Here is an 18,784-nt window from a genome sequence, read left to right on the forward strand (position 1 = left end):
TTGTAGAGAAAATCCTCTTCAACTCAACCTCTCTTTATTCTGGGTACATGCCACAGTCCTCGTCATCGCCTACCAGGCCCTGGACACCCCAGTCTCCTTTTACTGGCATTCCCACCTCACTCCTTGCTGTTCCAGTGGCCTGGAGTCCTTTCCCCCAGACATCATAAAACTCATTTCTTCACCTTCCTCAAATCTTTCTTTAAATTCACCTTCTCAGGCCTTCCCCAACCACCCACTTTATAATTATGAACGATCTCTGCCTCTCAGCACCCCAGAATATTCTTCCTTCCTATAATTTTCTCCTTAGCACATAAAATCCTGTCTTACATGTATTTCACTGATTTAACGTAAAGTTACCCCCAGTAACTCCATGAAATTAGGGGTTGTATTTGTTCATTTTTCTTCCCCAGTGCCCAGAGCAGTAGTCATAGTACCTAGTAGGAACTCACCTATTTGTCTCGAAATTTCTATATAAACATCCACCTCCTGGTATTGATCTTGTCCCAGGGATTCTGTTAAATGGGCATTCGAGAGAAGCAGTCATCAGTATTTGAATAACTCTGTAAGGGAATTGGTATTTTTGTTATTCTGGTAAAGGTAAAATTAAATTAAACTTACCTTTATTCCAGGAAGCCTTTACATCCCACTTTATCTCAAAAGCCCTGGTCCCCATAGCAGAGTGAAAAAGCAGGTCGCTGTGATCATGATGTAGCTGGTTTTCCCAGTCTGGATTTCTCCTCTCCCAGGCGGGGCGACTCCAGAAGTCTCAGTACCTTTTTAACTTTCTATCCCTAGGGGGCAGCATTAGCACAGAAACCAAATTCGAAGCCACCCATTGTGATTTGTCACCTAATCCCAGTGAATCTAGAAGAAAGGAATGCTTGGCTTCTTTCTAATCTGCAGGAGTAAGGTTTAGAGATTTCTTTTTTCAAAGGCAGCTTCTGTATCTCGAAGTGGGAGGGTATGCATCCAAAGCACACATGTTTAAAAAATTAATTTAGTGTGTGTATGTATAACCATCAAAAAATAAGAACAGTGTGAAATCTTCCCCAGAGAAGTCTATTCTTCGGTACCATTGCCCAGAGGTGTTGCCTGGCCACGCCCGGATTTGAATTCTGCATTTAGAAATCCAAAGGTTCTTCTGCCTTTGAGGGAAAGAGAAATCCCTGTGAGGAGAGCATGACTTCTTGTGGAGATGGGATGTAATCAGATAATTACAGGACCTCATTAAAAGAATTAATGCTCACATTGTGTTTGTTCTTAAGAAAAATGGACCCAGGCAGGCTGGACTGTCTTGTTCCGGTGGGTGGGAGCCCTAGGAACATGTGGTCTGACCTCAGGTGCTAACTGACCTTCTCAAGCCCTGAGTGGGGGAGGGAGAGAGCCAGGCTGACAGATTTTTCAGTCCTGACTTTCTCACAGGCACGACCTAGTAAGCACTGATGTTTGCAAAGCACCTCTCATCCGAATCGAAGAGAGATGTTTCCACATATTGAAGTTATAGGTGAAAGCCAACAAAGAATATTGTAATTTGAAAAGATGCAGCGCTTTGTCAAGCACCATCTGCCGGCATTTGGCCATTAGCTTCTTGGTAATAACTGGTCTTTATAGTTTTGTGCATTGGATTGGGGAAAGGAATTAGGGGGGAGCAAAGAAAGAAACCACCGTAAGAAAGACATAACCTGTGTCCTTAAGGCACAAGCTATAATGACTTAACCTGAAAGTTTTTTTTTTTTATGTAATATTGATTTCTTTTAAGTTTTATTAAATCCAGTTGATTTTCTTTTTTTTTTTAAAGTAAGCTCTGTACCCAACATGGGGCTTGAACTCATGACTCTGAGTTTGAGAGCCGTATGCTCTACCAACTGAGCCAGGCAAGCCCCCCCAATGAAAGTATCTTATATAGAACTTGATTTTCTCATGAACTCATTGTACTTTGCATGATTATAAATATGAAGACCTGATAAGGAGGAGATAATGTTCTTTGGAGAAGGGGTTCATTTTACTAAGAGATTTCAAATGCCTTTTTTACATATAAAATGCAGAAGTCCCAGGAGTAAGGGTGGGATGTGTGTTTGTTAACTCCACATGAAGAGGAATGTGCTTTGTGTTGCCAGCCTTCATCTTGGAAGTTTTTTATATATTCAGTCCCTTGTGTGGGTCAGACCTAGTGCACGGCCCTAGAAATCCAAAAGACACCTGAGACATTGTGTGCTAGGCGGTAAGCACCTTGTGATCCAGAATTTTGCTGGTTTATTCACCAGTGCATACCCATGTGACGCAAAAGAGGCACTCAAAGGGTAACTTTTTTAAAAATAGATTAATTGAACCTTCCATTCCAAGTCTGTCTGTAGTAGTCAGCAGAGCATAGTCTTTGCCTGCAAACAGGGCTTGGCTCCTTGGAGATGTGATGTAATCTGATAATTACAAGACAAAAGTGCTGTAATAGAGTGGGAGCCAAGTGCTCTAGGAGTCCAGGGAAATGGAGCCAACTCTTGCCCAGGCCATTTGGGTCTCCCAGAGCCCCTAGTGTTTGAAATGAGAACTGATGGGTAGGTGTTGCCAGAAGAAAAAGGACATCTAGGCAGAGCATTGTGAGGTTAAGAGTGTCAGGCGTGTGTCATTGACTGGAGGCCAACTGTGCTGGCCCCGGAGGCTGCTTCTCTGAGCTCCTCTCCTGCTCTCCCAGGTGACTTCACCCCCCAGCTTCCACCCTGCCCGATCCCCTTCAGGTTCACACTGGAATGCCACCCAGACACGAGGCTATCCTTCACACTAGTGTCAGATGGCAGCCTCCCCGCCCACACTCGTGCCCAGGGTGTTCGTGGTCTTCCTGCAGAGTGGACCTTTATCTATTTGTCTGTCAGAATGTAGACTCTATGGAGTGGGACCTCATTTGTTCAGTGATGCTTTGCTGGGAATAGAGCCTGGTCGAAGGGGCAGGCTCTCAGGAGGTGTTTGTTGAAGGCGGCAAGAGAGGGAAAGGGAGAGTGTTAACCATTCCTTTCAGCGCAGCAGTGTCTCCCTTACCACTCTGACTGGGAACGGAACTTCACGCGGAGCAGTGATGGTGGGATGATGGTCTCAGGCACTGTCATTAGCAGGTCTCTGTACATCATTGTCCTGGCTCCCTTTGGGGAAGTGAGTGGCAAGTATGTACAAATGAAGGCCCTGGGGCTGGGTGACAGAAGGACCAAGTGATACTTGGTTCTGGTGTGGAACACTCACTTTGAGCCTGTTTACGCATCCAATGGGAATCTAAAAACACACTTCCTCCGGTGCCCCACCAGACATGCAGCTGGCCACAGGTAGCGGGAAGAGCTACTTCCTCGTATGTGTCCAGTCTAAGATTGCAGTGATTAGCAGGCTCCTATCATCATCATTAAGAAATGGTATCCTTGGGTTTCATCGTAGCCCATCCTGCCTCTTGCTGGGTTATTCCCAGCTCTCCAGGAAGCACAGGGAAGCAGGCATCCTGCACAGCTGCAGCTGGCCGGCAGCGCCCTCCAAACCCTAACGCCCGCTCTCCGCGGTCTTGCCGCTCTTTCATCTGCTCTCACACAAGATGCCCATTGTAACCTCAGGGCTTGTCTCATAGCCTCGTGCCCTTGGGTTTTCCAGTAAACAATGACCTGTTCTTGCTAGCAAACACCACGCTGGGAAGCAGTGAGAACACAGTGGAAAGAGCAAGTGGATTTGGAATCAAGCAGACTGAGTCCATAGCTTCATGGCCTTAAGTTAATTTGCCTCTCTCAGCCTTCCTTTTCTCGTTTACTTTTTTAAAAAAGAATGAAGGGGTGCCTGGAAGACTCAGTCGGTGAAGTGTTGGCTCAGGTCATGATCTCAGTGTCGTGAGATTGAGCCCCACGTCTCAATTCCCTCCCTCCCTCTCCCTTACCCCTCCCCCCTCAAAAAATAAAAATAAGTTTAAATTTAAAAAAAAAAAGAACGGAGATAATAACAGTCCAGTACTTCCTTGTACAGTTGGTGTGAAGATGGGAAGAGCTGTGTGTGTAAAGCACTGTGTAGAGGAAGATGTATAGGTTTGGAACGTTGAGTCAGTGCTGTGGCGTAGCAGGAGGGATGTGTGAGTTCAAAACGCATGTTAGGGATGCTCCCTTCCTGGGGCGCTTGGGTGGTCCCATTGGTTAAGCGTGTGATTCTTGGTTTTGGCTCAGGTCATGATCTCACGGTCATGAGATCAAGCCCTGTGTTGGGTTCCTCACTCAGCACAGCGTCTGCTTAGGATTCTTTCCCGCTCCCTGCCCCTCCCCCTTCCCCTAGTGCATGCTCTCTCTTCTTTGTATCTCTCAAATAAACAAATCTTTTTTTTTTTTTAAGATTTTATTTATTTATTTGAGAGAGAGGCGTTAGAGGGGGGGGAGTTAGGGGGAGGAGCAGACTCCCCGCTGAGCAGGGAGCCTGATGCAGGTCTTGATCCTGGGACTCCAGGATCTTGACCTGAGCTGAAGGCAGTTGCTTAACCAGCTGAGCCACCCAGGCGCCCCTAAAGCTTCTTTAAAAAGAGAAAAAAGATGCTCCCTTCCTGAGCACCTGGCTGACTCAGTTGGTGGTGCATGTGACTCTTGCTCTCAGGGTTATGGGTTTGAACCCCAGGTTGGGTGTAGAGATTGCTTAAAATAAAATTTTGGGGAGGTGGGTGGAGGTGGCCAAATGGGTTGGCCATTAAGAAGGGCACTTGTTATGATGAGCACTGGGTATTGTATGTAAGTGATGAATCACTAAATTTGCTCCTGAAATCAATACTACACTGTATGTTAACTAACTTTAATTTAAGAAAAAACTTGGGAATAAAATTTAAAAAAAAAATTTTTTTTTAATGATGCTCCCTTACGTATAAACAACATTTCAGTGGGCAACTCCTCTAAAGAGCCAAAACTGGAAATCTGTCTATCTGCTTTTCCAAATAAAGCCCCTTTCTGAACCCATGTTGGAAAAGTGGTTCTCTTATTCCTAACAAGAAAAGATAGGCCCATTGCCATTTCCCCAGTCACAGGCCGGCCTTACCCCTGCCAGGCTCAGTGTTGGCACAGCCTGGTTCAGGAATTAGGTCATAGCCTTGTTGGTGGAGGTCTATGAAGAAAGTCTGGCCAAGAATCAAATCCAGACTCTAGGGCTTGTTCCCCTAGGAGTTATTTACTTGGCCCGAATTTTAGTGAGGAGATTGCTGTAAGATCCTACAATCTAGTCTCTACCATCAGGAGCCATTCTCTGCTTGCGCAAACAGCAACATCTTTGTAAATGTAAATCAGATCATTGCATTTCCCACCCACGCCCTGGCTTTCCAGACTCTTCCTTCCAGCCTTAGTGCCTGCAGCAGGAAGTGGCAGGAAGCAGGATTCACGGGCCACTCCAAGCGCTGCCCCTTGAGCTCCAGCCAAACCAACTTCCTCTGTGCTCCTCCAGTGAGACAGGTCCTCTCCTGCTTCAAAGCCTTCACACCCTCTTCCCTCTGCCTGGAACACCTTTCCCCCATAGCTGGCTAACTTTGCACACCCTTCAGGGCTCTGCTTTCCTGTCACATCCTCAAAAAAGCTTTCTTGGTCTCCAAGCTAATGTAACTGCTGTTTTACCCCTAACAGCACTTAGTGCTATTCGTCTGAAATGTTCCCCTTGCTGTTGTAGCTGTGTCCTGTTTGTTTCATATTTCTCTTCTTCACTGAAACATACACTTGAAGGGGGTATTACAGAGAGCGGGGGCGCCTGGGTGGCTCAGTCAGTTGAGCGTCTGAGTCTTGGTTTTGGCTCAGATCGTGATCTCAGTCATGGGATCAAGCCCTGCATCAGGCTGCACACTCAGCACAGAGTCTGCTTGTCCCTCTCCCTCTGCTCCTCCCCCCCTTCACTCATATGATCCCTCCCTCCCTCTCTGTCTCTCTCTTTCAAATAAAATCTTTTGGGGGAAAAAAGGTAGTGGGGTACATGGCTAGCTCAGTAGAGCACGTGACTCTTAATCTCAGGACTGTGAGTTCGAGCCCCACATTGGGCATAGGGCTTACTTTAAAAAAGAAAAAAAGAAAGAAAAAATAGAAACTGAGTCTAACTTGCTTATTGCTTTTTTTTTTTTTTTTTTAAATTTTATTTATTTATTTGACACAGAGAGAGACAGCCAGCGAGAGAGGGAACACAAGCAGGGGGAGTGGGAGACAAAGAAGCAGGCTCCCAGCAGAGCAGGGAGCCCGATGTGGGGCTCGATCCCAGGACCCTGGGATCACGCCCTGGGCTGAAGGCAGACGCTTAATGACTGAGCCACCCAGCTGCCCCAAACTTGCTTATTGCTATCCCCAGCATCTCACACAGCATATGACATTAAGTGTATGTTCATTTCATTGTTGAGATGTTTGGCAATCTGGTTCCACATTTTTGATACTTGGCTCTGGTGGCTGTTGTAGCTGGGGAGGCACTTCCCAAAGAGATCTCAGTCCTGATGGGAGGAGTACTGTGTTGGTTGCCTGGGTGTTCTCATCACTCGTGATATTTGTTTTATTCAGTCCCATGAAGATGCCAACTCCTCAAAGAACTCTTGTCTGACTTAGCTCCTCCCCCTCTTCTTTGCTGTCTTTGTTACGTTACACTTAACTCCACTGTGTTCCATGTGGGCTCCTCACTTACATGACTTCCTTAAGAGATTGTGTGCACCCTTACCCTGGGAAAAATAGAAGTTCTTGGATTTCCTTAAAGGAAGGAAAGGCCCTGATTCTGCTGAGCTTTAAGTTTGCCCAGTTTTATTGATTCTCAAGGGTTCCAGCATCGGTCTCCTGGTCTTTTTTCCTGTCTTGAAATCAGTCTCTTGCTGGACTAAGTTGGTGTCCATGTGTCATTTGGACCTGGAGATGGGGAAGAAACAGTGACCTTGACAACTCAGAGACATGTGTGGTCTGAATGCGCATGGCCTTGTGGCTCCTGGAGTTTGCTAAGCATTTGTGAAGAGATAGGTACCCGGGCCTCATCTTTTGATTTAAGGGTTTGGGGATTTTACAACGCCACCGTTTTTGGAGTGCCTGAGATGGCAAAGCAGAGCGCTTGAGCTTCGGAGATTCTGTTTGAATCAGCCGCAGCTCATGCCCCATATCTAGGTCATCAACTTCTCTACGGTGAAGAGTGGATCTAGAAGTTTCTCTAGAGGAGCCATTTAAAAATAAGTGAGCAGTTTCTATGTTCCGCTTCCTAGACAAGGCTGAAAGTCCAGCAGGTAAGATGCAGGGTGCACAGAGAGCCAAGCGACTTCAGAGTAGGCCTGGAGGGGTGGCGAGCAAGGAGGACAAAGTCTGGTGACTTGGACTCTTGGTTTCATCTTCTCTTGGGTTCTTTTCCAGCACAGGAAGCTCAGCTATGCGTAGACAAGGTGATGACCAGGGTGGTGTTCGCTGGTCTTTGAGGAAGCTGTTTAATGAAGAACTCTCAGCTCTCTGACAGGGTCATCTGAAACCGAGCTTAATCTTCTGCCTTGCCCATAAAACAGTATTTAAGCAGCAGAAAGTGGGTGAAGGGAGGCTATGGTGTGTTTTCTTTACATTGCAAAGCTGAGACCTCAGTGAGTAGTCCAAACACCTTGAAGCATCTTGAGGACTGAAGGGGCAGCATAAAACTTAACCAGAAATCTCTTTTGCCATGAGGAACCCAGACCCACAGCAGTCCTTGTGCTGATCACATCTGATAGCCGGGATATGCTTGTGCTGGGTGTTTTGAAGCTGCATGCAGAGTGTACTCTGCCGTCCAAAATGGTCCTTGGGACCTTCTCATTAACCTCACTTTGAAGAATGTAATTATCTTTGTGTTAGAAATGTTCAAGAACGTTTCTTCTGCCTAATGTTGTTTAAGCATTTGTTGAGTCGAGGAACAAAGCCTAGCTGTACTTGAGAGAATTACAATTCAGAGAAATACGGTGTCTACAAGAGAAGGGTACGTTTTAAAGGAACAACACAGAAAGCTCCAAATGTTAAATTTACCCAGATTGCTATTCTCCTGCCTTATTTTAATTATGGGTTTCAGTGTTTAGCTGGTTAGTCTCCTCAAAAGACATTTCCGTTTTATTCTCTGAGACCCCTGGGCCCTTCAGTGAGAAACACCATGGCTGAAAATCCACCCCTGGATTTGCCAGAGAACTGCTGTGATTTTAGAAGTCAGTGGTAGCGTCCTCTGACCTCTTGCTCACAACTGACTCCATTTGGCCAGGCCATCTTGCTGTCACAGATCCTGTGTCGCTTTGAAAATGGATTCTTCCTTATGAAGAAGGTCCCATGAATTAATAACTGCATCACCAGAAACGCTAAAAAAGCACTGTCTAAATGCTGTGCATTGTTGTCAAGCTGTTATTCCTGGTGGGTGGCTAGGTTAGTATTGTTTAAAGGTTAGGATCCAGATACCAGCTCATCTATTCTCCAGCTGTTGTTTATCCTCCAGTTTCCCAGAATAGTCAAGCACAAAAGTCTTTTAAAAACAGGTGTGGGACTGCTTTACATTTTGGTGTGTAATAATTAAGTCACTACTGATACAGCCTCTGTTCGCTGGCGGGGAAAGTAGGTAGGGGACCAAAGAACATCACATCCCTTGGAAGCAGTGGTGTGTAATGCCAGATTCCTAATCGGCTCATCTCTACCCTTACCCACCTCATTCCACTGATCGAAGCCTGTTTACAACATCCACCAAAGGATTGCTCGGGTTCTCAGCTCCCCAAGCAGTCTGCTTCACTTCTCTATAATGTTATTTATTTTTTAATTAGATAGTACATTTATATAGTATAAGATTCAAAAGATGAAAAAAGTCTGCAGTAAGAAGTCTCACCCGTGCCTTCCAGCCACTCAGGACAATCAGCACTACCAGTTTCTTAGGTAACCTTTCAGGTTGGCTTTATAGGTCACCGTATTCTCCTCCACCACCACCACCGCCACCTTTGTTCTGTAGAAATGGTAGCGTCTATACCGTACATACCATCCTGTGCCTTGCTGAGTCATCTCAGTAGTATATGTAGAGAAAGTTCAATAAGTGGCAAGTACACCAATGGGAGTGTTTCTAGAATTGACGTCAGGATATAATCTAGTACGTCTCCCGGCGACCCCTAACCCGGCCACTCCCAAATGCTAAACAATGATAACCAAGCTCACTGCCAGACATCGCCAGTGCTGTCCCACAGGTGGACAGGCCAAACTTTTTCCACTGTTGCCAAGCTCCATCTGTGTCTTGGGTTGCACGAACCGGAAACCAAGAAATCCCATCCTTGACACCTTCCTGAGTTTCTCTCCAGTCATTGAACCTTCCTTCTTGCCCTCACCTACCTCCCTGGTCTGCGCCTTCTCAGTCTCTGTACTGGGTGACTTTACCAGCTTCCTGACTGTCTTTGGCATGTCCATTCTTTGCTCCCTCCAGGCTGTTGTCCACACACAGTGATCTTTTAAACCACATACCTGATCATGGTGCTTCCATGCTTGATGCCTCTTGAGGCCTTCCTGGCACTCTTAAGACAAAGGCCAGACTGATGGTCGCATCCACGTTGTCTGGTCCCTGCAGGCTTTACCAGGCCTGTTTTCACTTTGCAGTCCAGTGCAGGAACCAGACTTGCCCAGCTTCGTCTGCCAGAGTATTCTCTTTCTTTTCCTCTGTCTGGAATGCTAGTCTCCTTTCGCTATCTTTGACTCATCTTTCAGAACTCAGACTCCACTTCCTCAAGCCTTCACCGTTCCCCTCCCCAAACTAGATCAGGTTCCCGGTTAAAGCTGACAACACCCAACTTTTCCTTCATTGTACTTATTAAGGTTGTAATTTCCACTTACGGAAATTTAACTGGGTTAATGTTTCTTTAAATTCTTGTTATAGATGTGAAATAGTTCCTGACACACATAAATTTTGTAAAGTAGGAAAGCTTCTGGAATAAATAGTAATTTTTTTTAATTCATCTTTATAGATGTGCCACCTGGGTGGCACAGTTGGTTAAACGTCCAACGCTTGGTTTCAGCTCAAGTCCTGATCTCAGGTCATGAGATCAAGCCCCATGTCAGGCTTGGCAAGGAGTCTGCTTGAGTTTTTCTCTCCCTCTCTCCCTCCTTCTCATGCGCCCACCTGCTCTCTTTCTCTCCCTCTCTCTCTCTCTCTCAAATAAATAAATCTTTTTAAAAATTTATGTTTATAAATGAGGTTAAGCTGCTTAGGTTGATATCTGTGTTTATGAGTAAGGGATGACTCGGGGGTGTCTCCTATAAGGACCCCTAGTGATCCTAATCTAGACCATTCTTCAGTTCAACAGATGAAATCTATGCCTGACCAACACTGGGCACGGGGATGACAGAAAATAATGAGATCCAAACAGAGCCTGCCCTCAAGTGGCTTACAATATTTCATTTTTAAAAACCCAAGATCAGGGACGCCTGGATAGCTCACTCAGTTAAGCGTCTGCCTTCAGCTCAGGTGATGATCTCAGGGTCCTAGGATCGAGCCCCACGTAGGGCTCTGTGCTTAGTGGGGAGTCGGCTTCTCCCTCTCCCTCTGCTTGCGCTCTCTTTCAAATGGATAAATAAAATCTTTAAAAAAGAAAAACTCAAGATCATATGTCTGTCTGCTGTATTTTGTGGGTTTTTTTCAGGTGGCTCCTGGTAGTTCAGATGGCCTTTTACCAATTGGGTGATGTGGCAACGCTTTTTTTTTTTTTGCCCTAAGGAGAACACATTTTCCCCCATGCTTTCTTCTCATGATTCTTATCTTTTCTCTTGAGAGCTGTCTTTAGAAATATCCCTGCTGAAGGGGAGAGCCATCGTCAGAAAAAACTCAAGCCACATGAAGCCTGTTCCGCATTTCTTATTGTTGAACAAAAAATTGTATGATGTCTCCTCACCAGGAGCTGTTTTTGTGTCTCTCCTCTATCCCCAGGAAACCTGTAGGAAGTGTCAGGGACTCTGGAAAGAGCACAATGGCCTCACCTGTGAAGAGCTGGCAGAGAAAGATGACATCAAGTACCGAACCTCCATGTGAGTAACCTCATTCAGGGCTTGTGACTGGTTCTTAGCTCCCCTGTTAGCCTGCTGTTTGGCCAGGGAAACAGTGAATGTTGTGGGAAGGACAAGTTCTCGGGCAACCCCAATCTAGAGTGACCTCAGGAAGTGACCCTAACCCCCTCTGTTTCCTTGTCTCTTTGGCCTCATAGAGCAGGGCCTGGAGTCATATATGATACAGTCAGTGCCTGGCATTTGCGAATTCAGTAAATGTTAGTTCCTCTTCTCCTTATGATCTGAACGAATAAGCAAATCACACATTTTAACTAGATTAGATTGCACTAATGTTGCTTATATCCATGTTTCCTAAAGGATACTGGTGGCCTGAGACATTAAGCAGAATTATAGCCTCCAGAATGCAGAATAATGCAATCAGTAATAATAAGCACCATTACTGTTTAGCACTCCCTGTGTGGCTAAGCACTTTACAAATATTAACTCATTAAATACGTTGGCTTAAATAATACAGAAGCCCATTTCTTTCTCCTATAATAGCCCAGCCTTACCAGGCAGAGCTTTCCCATGAGGTCATTCAGAGACCAGGTTCCTTTATCACATTGCTTCACCATTCCCTGAGGTGGTGTTCCCATCTACATGATGGTGACTGCACTGTAGCCACATTTACACTCCAGCCCATAGAAACGGAGAAAGAGACAAGCTGCCAGCCAGGCACCTTTTAAGTTGTAAGCAGGGTGCGTGCATGCGTGTGTATGTGTGTGTATGACTTCTCCTACCCTATTGGTCTAGACTGAGTCATGTGGCCACAACCTAGCTTCAAGGCAGACACCATATGTAATCTCTAGCTGGGTGATTTTATGTCCAGCTTAAATTCGAAGAGTGAGAAGTAGGTTTTGTTACTAAGAGAATGAAGTGGGAAGTGACTATTAGGGGCAGTTAACAGTCTTCCAGTGTGCACCACAAGTAGGTACGATTATCCTCGTTTTACAAAACGATACAACAGGCATAGAGCCCAAGAAACTTGCACCTGATCCTACAGGTAGTAAGTGGCATAGCAGGGTTTTAAATCTAAGCAAATGGTTTCCCGACTGTTCTTTGCCACAAATTTGGTAGGCAGACTAATGACCCCCAAAGATGTCCCTGCCCTAATCTCTGGAACCTGTGAGCCTGTTACCTTATATGGCCAAAGGGGCTTTCCAGATGTGATTAAGGTTATGGCCCTTGAGGTGGACAGATGATCCTGGATTATCGAGGTGAGCCCAGTCTAATCACATGACTCCTTAGAAGCAGAGAGCCTTTCTGTGGTCAGATAGAGGTGTAGTGATGGGCAGACCCAGAATGATGTGAGGACTCCACCTCTTGCTGCTGGCTTTGGAGATGGAGGAAGAAGGCTGTGAGCCATGGAATGTGGCCGTTTCTAGAAACAAGGAGCAACCTTCAGTTGCCAGCCAGTAAGAAAACGGGGATCTCAGTCCCACAGCCCCAAAGAATGAATTCTGCTGACAGCCTGCAGGAGTAGCAAACAGAGTCTCTCCCCCAGAGTAGGTGACATAGCCCAATGACACCTTGATTCTTCTCTGTGGAGACCTGTGTTGGATTTCTGACCTACAGATTAGGTAGGTCACTTGTATTACATTAAGCTAATAAAATTGTGGTGTGCTACAGCAGCAGTAGGAAACTAACACAGATTTGGGGGCCAGAAGTGGGGTGCTGCTGTAACAAATACCTAGAAATGTGGAAGTAGGTTTGGAATTGGGTAAAGGGTGGAGCAATTTTGGAAAGCATGGTAGAAAAATCCTAGATTGCCTTGAACTAGTGGAAGTAGGGATTTTAAAAACCTTCCCCTTGAGGGCTCAGAAGCAAGTGAGGAGCATTATGGGCAAAGCCAAAATTGCCTTGGAGAATACTAGAATCCCCACGAACAGACTGCTCGTGGAGCTGTGGCCGTGAAGGTCTGCTGATGAGGCCTCAGAAGTAAGCGCAGAGCGTGTTCTCGTTTTGGTGGCAGGAAGCTTAGCTGGTTCGTCTGCAGTCGTGCAGAAAGCAGAAGGTGTAGTTGATGGGTCTGGACATGTAGCTGAGAAAACTTGTGGGCTGAGCGCTGGCGAGAGGAAAGTGCGAGCGGAAGGAGAGATTGAGGGGCAGAAACAGGATTTGGTTGTTTCTGAAACTGCCATCCCGTCCAGGTGACAAAAGACTCCAAAATTAAGACTTAAGCTGTCAGGAAAAGCATTCTCTTAGAAGACCAAGGATGTGTTCCAGATGTCAAAGTCTTCGGTCATGTAAAGCGAGGAGGTCAAGGGGGGGAACACTTCAGATCCCTTCAGTCAGACGAGGGAGCCTCTAGGAAACTCAGGCATCACCCCTCGGCCATCTCAGGAGAAGCCTGAAAGTAGAGATGGGCTTGTCTAGGCACCAGGTGTGGATGAGAATGCTCGTGTCAACAGAAACACTGCCAGCTTGGACTGAGACATACAGTGTGTGTGGAAGGAAAGAAGTCCACCAGATGCCCAGAACTCTAGAGAAAGGAAGCAGGTTGACTAAAAATTGCTCGGCTGCAAACATGCTACCTTTCTTGAGAAAAGGAAGGTGTGCTCAGTAGCACCATGACCACAGAGGATTCTCAGATCTGAAATCTGAGGGAGTTTGCCCAGCTGGATTTCTAAATTGATTATAAGTGATGGCTCCTTTTTTTCTTTCCATTTTCTCCCTTTTTGGAGAGGAAGAATGTCCCAGAATGGGTCATATCCAGAGTCTTCACCTGTACTTGATTTAGATGGTGACATTTGGGACTCAGAGCTGACACCATGGTGATTGAGACCTTTGGGTCCTGGGCTGAGATGACTGTAGGGGTGTAAGGTGGGTATGAATCTGGAGGCCGGAGGGCAGACTGTGGTGGGCAGAATGGCCTAATCCCCAGAACCTGTGAATATCTTTACCTGACATGGCGAAGGGACCTTGTGGATGTGATTAAGTTTATGGCAACAATCAATGACATACGTAGTAATCACACATGCCACTCCAACTAGAAAAGTCTAGCGTTACTTCCTCAAATCTAGGCTTACCCCTAGCAGCCAGCCTTTATGATTTAGAGTGGCCACCAGCTGCCCAGTGGCATGGCCTTAAAGTGATGGCCATGTCCAAAATTACTCTTTCTTCAAAGTATTCATCTTGTCAGGCAATATACTTATTAGTCCAGCACTTGAGCTATTGCAAGAACACTCTAAATTTGTCGTTTGGAGTTGTCTTTCAGCCAGTTCATGAACCATTGCCCCAAAAAATTTGCTCTTGTTACTGTGGACAAGTTATATCTGGTTTGGATTAGGAGAAGCAGAGGTTTTCTTTTGTTGCCCCCTGAGCCTTTGTTCTGCCCCTAAGAAGGATGTCTTACTGATAAAGTCAGTACAGATTTATTGAGTGATCTCTATGGATAGCTGTAGTTAAGAACCTTGAACAAATTTTTTAGTCATTCTTTGCCTCAGTTTTTCTTCATCTGTTAAGTACAGAGCATACTTGCATCTACATATTATGAAGATGAAACTGCCCAAGTGCCCAGAATGATTCTTGGCACCGAAATCTCCCATAAACATTCATGGTTGGTTGGTTGGTTGGTTGGTTGGTTGATTGGTTGAAGCAGAAGGCCCTGATTTACAGACATGACACAAGCACTTAAACGGGTGACTTCTTGCATTTAGGACTCCTTCAAGTTATATGTATTATACTCACAGTTGGAGATGGAGTATTGGCCAGCTCTATAAACCGGTTCTCCATGCCCCGTGGTCAGCCATTTGGACTACTCCAAGACTTGGTCACGGGTCAGGAGATGTTTCTCAGCAGGAGAAGAGTTGGTTACTTTTGGAAGCAGAACCTCCATCCTGATTGTCCTGTCAGTTCCTGCCACCAGCATCATTCAGGGTCTTGATCTGGGCCCTAATTAAACCTGGCAGCCTTTCGTATCAGCAGTAAATGGAACAGATTGGCACATCCAAGTGTGATTATATGTTAATAACAAAATCCAGAAAGGCCTCCCAAATGTCTCACTTCTTTCTTCGTGGTAGGGGATAGAAGATACAGTAACGTGCTCAACTTTGGATGGAGTAGCCTCATACACACGCGTGACCTCCACACCACCGGAGCATCAGAGAGATTACAGATCTCTGTATTTCCAAGGGATTTATCTCCCATCTTCTGGCATGCATATACCATATTACTGTATCTAGAGTACCTGCTACTTTTATGCACCCCGGTTCTATCTGCATGTTATTTTAATAGTAGACCAGCGTATTGCCCTTTTGGACGATAGATGATCAAGGTCCTTGTCACCTGCTTCTGGTGTTCTCTGTGTATTGGACAGAGAAAGCATGTTCCAGATCAGAAGCTGCATACAGTTGCCAGAGGCTGTGTTTATTTGCCCTGGTAAAAAGACGTCTGGAACAGCAGCTGCAGGTGGGGTCAGCCCCCAGTGAGGCTTATGGTAATGCACATTCTCCAAACAGAACATACAGTACAGTAATGTTCTCCAAGACCCACTCTCCGTACAGGTAAAACAAGTAAAAGGAGATGTGTTGAGAATCAGCGCTACTGCGCCTTTGAAGTCTTTGACTGTGGCACCGATCTCAAAGATGTCAGAGGAATCTGGTATTTCTGTAGAGAGGGGGTCCTCCAAGGTCTTCACTTCCTTTCCCCACCATGTAGTCCTTACTCCCTGGCTCTCTGCCAGTTGCCAAGTGTGAAAAAATAGGAAACAGCAGGGTACACACAGGGGATTATAAGCTGTTTACTGTTGCTGAATCATAAAATACAGCATGATAACTGCTATGAGATGAGGCAGGTATTCCAACAAAAACTTGTACATGAATGTTCCTAGCAGCACTATTCACAGTAACCAAAGAAGGAAACAACCCAGGTGTCCTTCAACTGATGAAGGGTAAACAAAGTTCAGTATCCCGCAGAATGGCATATTATTCAGCCATAAAAAGAAAATGAAGGTCCATCCTACAGCACGGACGAACCTCGGAGACCTGCTCAGTGAGAGGGACCAGACCCAGGATGCCACAGATCATGTGGTTCCATTTATATGAAAGGTCCATAGGCATGTGGATGATTGCCTGTGTAAAGAATAGACAAGTCCATTAGAGACAGAAGGCACATTAGGGGTTGCGGCGGAAAGGGGAGCATGGAGAGTGACTGCTTAATAGGTGTGGAGTTTTCTTTGAGGATGATAAAAATGTTCTAGAACTAGATAGCAGTGATTTGACAGCAAGAGAGCAGAAGCAGGGGGAGCCGCAGGGAGAGGGAGAAGCAGGCTTCCCGCTGAGCAGGGAGCCCGATGCGGGACTTGATCCCAGAACCCTGGGATCATGATCTGAGCTGAAGGCAGAGACTTAACTGACTGAGCCACCCAGGCGTCCCTAAAACGGAATTTTTATGTGCGTTTTACCACAGTAAAAACAAAAAAACAAAAACATTCACAAAGGAAAGCCATCTAACTTTTTGAATAGTGTATGCCACAAAAAATGAAGAGTGCTCCCAAACAGAAATTCCCAACATACTTAAAAGTGGTGAGAACAAATACTCATGGAGCTCTAAGGTCTAGAGTGGTTATGTAGGGGAAGGACTGAACCTTCCTGTTTGAACACAAGGTCAGGAGACACAGCTGCAGCTCAGGCTTCTCTTCCTGTCCTGCCCAGAAACACATCCTGTGGGCTGTTTGTTTCCTGCCTAGTTTAGAATCTAGTTCCCAATTCAGTTTTCTCCCAAAAGAATCAACTGATTTCTCCTCATCCCATTTTGCACTTTTTGTTAACTGGATAGGTGGTCACCACAGTCCATGAAAGCTGTCTTTTTTTGGTACAGAGTCATTCTGGCCCTGCCTAGTACTCGTCGTATGAGTGCAGAAATGAGGCCTTGAGTGGATATTCATGTACTGTTGAACATCTGTGTGAACTTCAGAGCAATGTTGAGTGGTGGGCACTCTACATATTGCTCCATTCATCTAGGAGTGCCTTTTCTCCCTTCCCATATCCGTTATTACTTTGGTGACTGACAGCTTGGTGGAACGAGCAAGCAAGTAAATTCACCCTCTTCCCAAGCCTTTAGGAAAGGACTCCGTAACCTTGGTGTTTTTTTTTAAGCAGGCTCCATGCTGGGCATGGAGCCCAGTGCAAGGCTCAAACTCATGACTATGAGATCGAGACCTGAGCCAAGAGCAAGAATTGGACACTTCACTGATTGGGGCACCCAGGCGCCCCAACCTTGGTTCTTTTCATCCACTTCTCTCCCATACTATAGCCATAGCAGCTACCCAGGGAAAAAGCCAGCCCCAGGCCCCCAGAGCATGACAGCTTAAAGCCACACATCAGTCTTGAAGATGCTCTTTCACAGAAACCTTGTGCTATAGAAAACTGCAGTTGTGTCTTGAACACAGGTTTTCATATTGGAAACTTTTGCATCAGAACCTTTTAAGTCTTAACAGGGAGTATTGAGAAGTGTCTTCACAGTTGCTGATAACCGAATCATGAACATGTGTGCTATATTACTAAGTTGACAATAACAAATTCACTTTATTTAAACTTTGTCTCCTTGATGATGTTTCCTATTCAGCAAAACTTAGAACTCATTTGTTCTTCTGTAACTTGAACTGGGTTTAAATTCTTTTCAAGCCAGAGCCTTCCTGCATTTTGGGCCATTCAAAAGTTAGACCTAAATGAATAGCAGCCAATTTTCCTAGTTCATTTTTCTATTTTTAAGCACATGATCTAGCTTCTAAGAAGCAAACTACAACAGTCTTCTAAATATCAGTAATTAAAAACACTTGGCTGACCTTAGACTCACCTGGCTTCCCTTACTTAGCAGAAACCCTGGGAGCCGTGGGAGGAAGAAGCTGTTTCTCAGTGTGAGGGAAGAGCCTGCAGGTCAGAACTCATCCCCAGACTGTTGAGAGTCTTTACAGGGAAGCACTTCTCTGGCCACCACTCTGGGTTCCTGCCTGGAAAGAAGAGAAGTGCTCAGAGCACTGAGTTAAGTCCCAGTTTCAGTGCTTCTCCACCTTTGGGGTCATTCCTGCCTTCCCTAGTCTCCATAGGCATGCTTTTTGACACCTTCAAGGAACTCGCTTAGTAGAGGAAGACACACACAGTTATAGGCCAGGGTAGCAAGTATTATTTTAGAGTTAAGAACAGTGCGCTACAGAAGAAACTAATTCAGCAGTGCCAGCTCTTGGTAAAGAGCCAAGATGTGTCATTTTGGCTCTAGTCATCTGCCCCTCCATATCAGTTAAAGTGCTTCTGGAAACAAGTAGCTTTCCTACAAGCTTTCCATTGGCCAGGGCCAACTCCTCCTTAAGGGCAAGCCAATACCGTCACTAAAAGGGAGTCTGGGAATGTGGGATTTTGACATGGAGGTGGGGACTGCCAACAGGAAAAAGTTACAAACTGGCTGTTGGATTGTCCCCAGCTGTGTCTCCCCACTCCACACTAAGTATTTAAAATCCAAGGTGGGGGTGGGGCACCTGGGTGGCTTAGTTAAGCGTCCAGCTCTTGATTTTGGCTCAGGACATGACCTCAGGGTCGTGAGATCGAGCCCTGCATCAGGCTCCACACTGGACGTGGAGCCTGCTTGGGATTCTCTCTCTCCCTCTTCCCAGCCTCCCCTCTTCCCCCCACCTCTTAAAAAAAAAAAAATGGGTAAAATCCAAAGTGTATACATAACTAAGGTTTAGGCTTACTGGCTCTTTATTAGCCAGCTTTTTGTATACTAAACACATTCTTAAGGAAGACCCTGAGTTTTTTTTGTCTCCGTTTTAAGCCTTCAGGGACTCCTTT

At 45.7% G+C, this 18,784-nt stretch overlaps 1 protein-coding gene across 11 annotated transcripts in view; it reads left to right on the plus strand.

The window, feature by feature from the left end:
- Positions 1-18,784, plus strand: part of RNF216 (ring finger protein 216) — a 157,290-nt gene that overhangs the window by 120,210 nt on the left and 18,296 nt on the right. For all 11 annotated transcript variants that reach the window (XM_044390159.3, XM_048224787.2, XM_048224788.2 and 8 more), the window contains one exon: positions 10,882-10,979. In XM_044390159.3, coding sequence (XP_044246094.1) covers positions 10,882-10,979 — 98 coding nt within the window. The remainder of the gene's footprint in view (positions 1-10,881; positions 10,980-18,784) is intronic.

Source organism: Ursus arctos, unplaced genomic scaffold, assembly GCF_023065955.2.
Source record: "Ursus arctos isolate Adak ecotype North America unplaced genomic scaffold, UrsArc2.0 scaffold_2, whole genome shotgun sequence".
In the NCBI taxonomy this organism is placed as follows: domain Eukaryota; kingdom Metazoa; phylum Chordata; class Mammalia; order Carnivora; family Ursidae; genus Ursus; species Ursus arctos.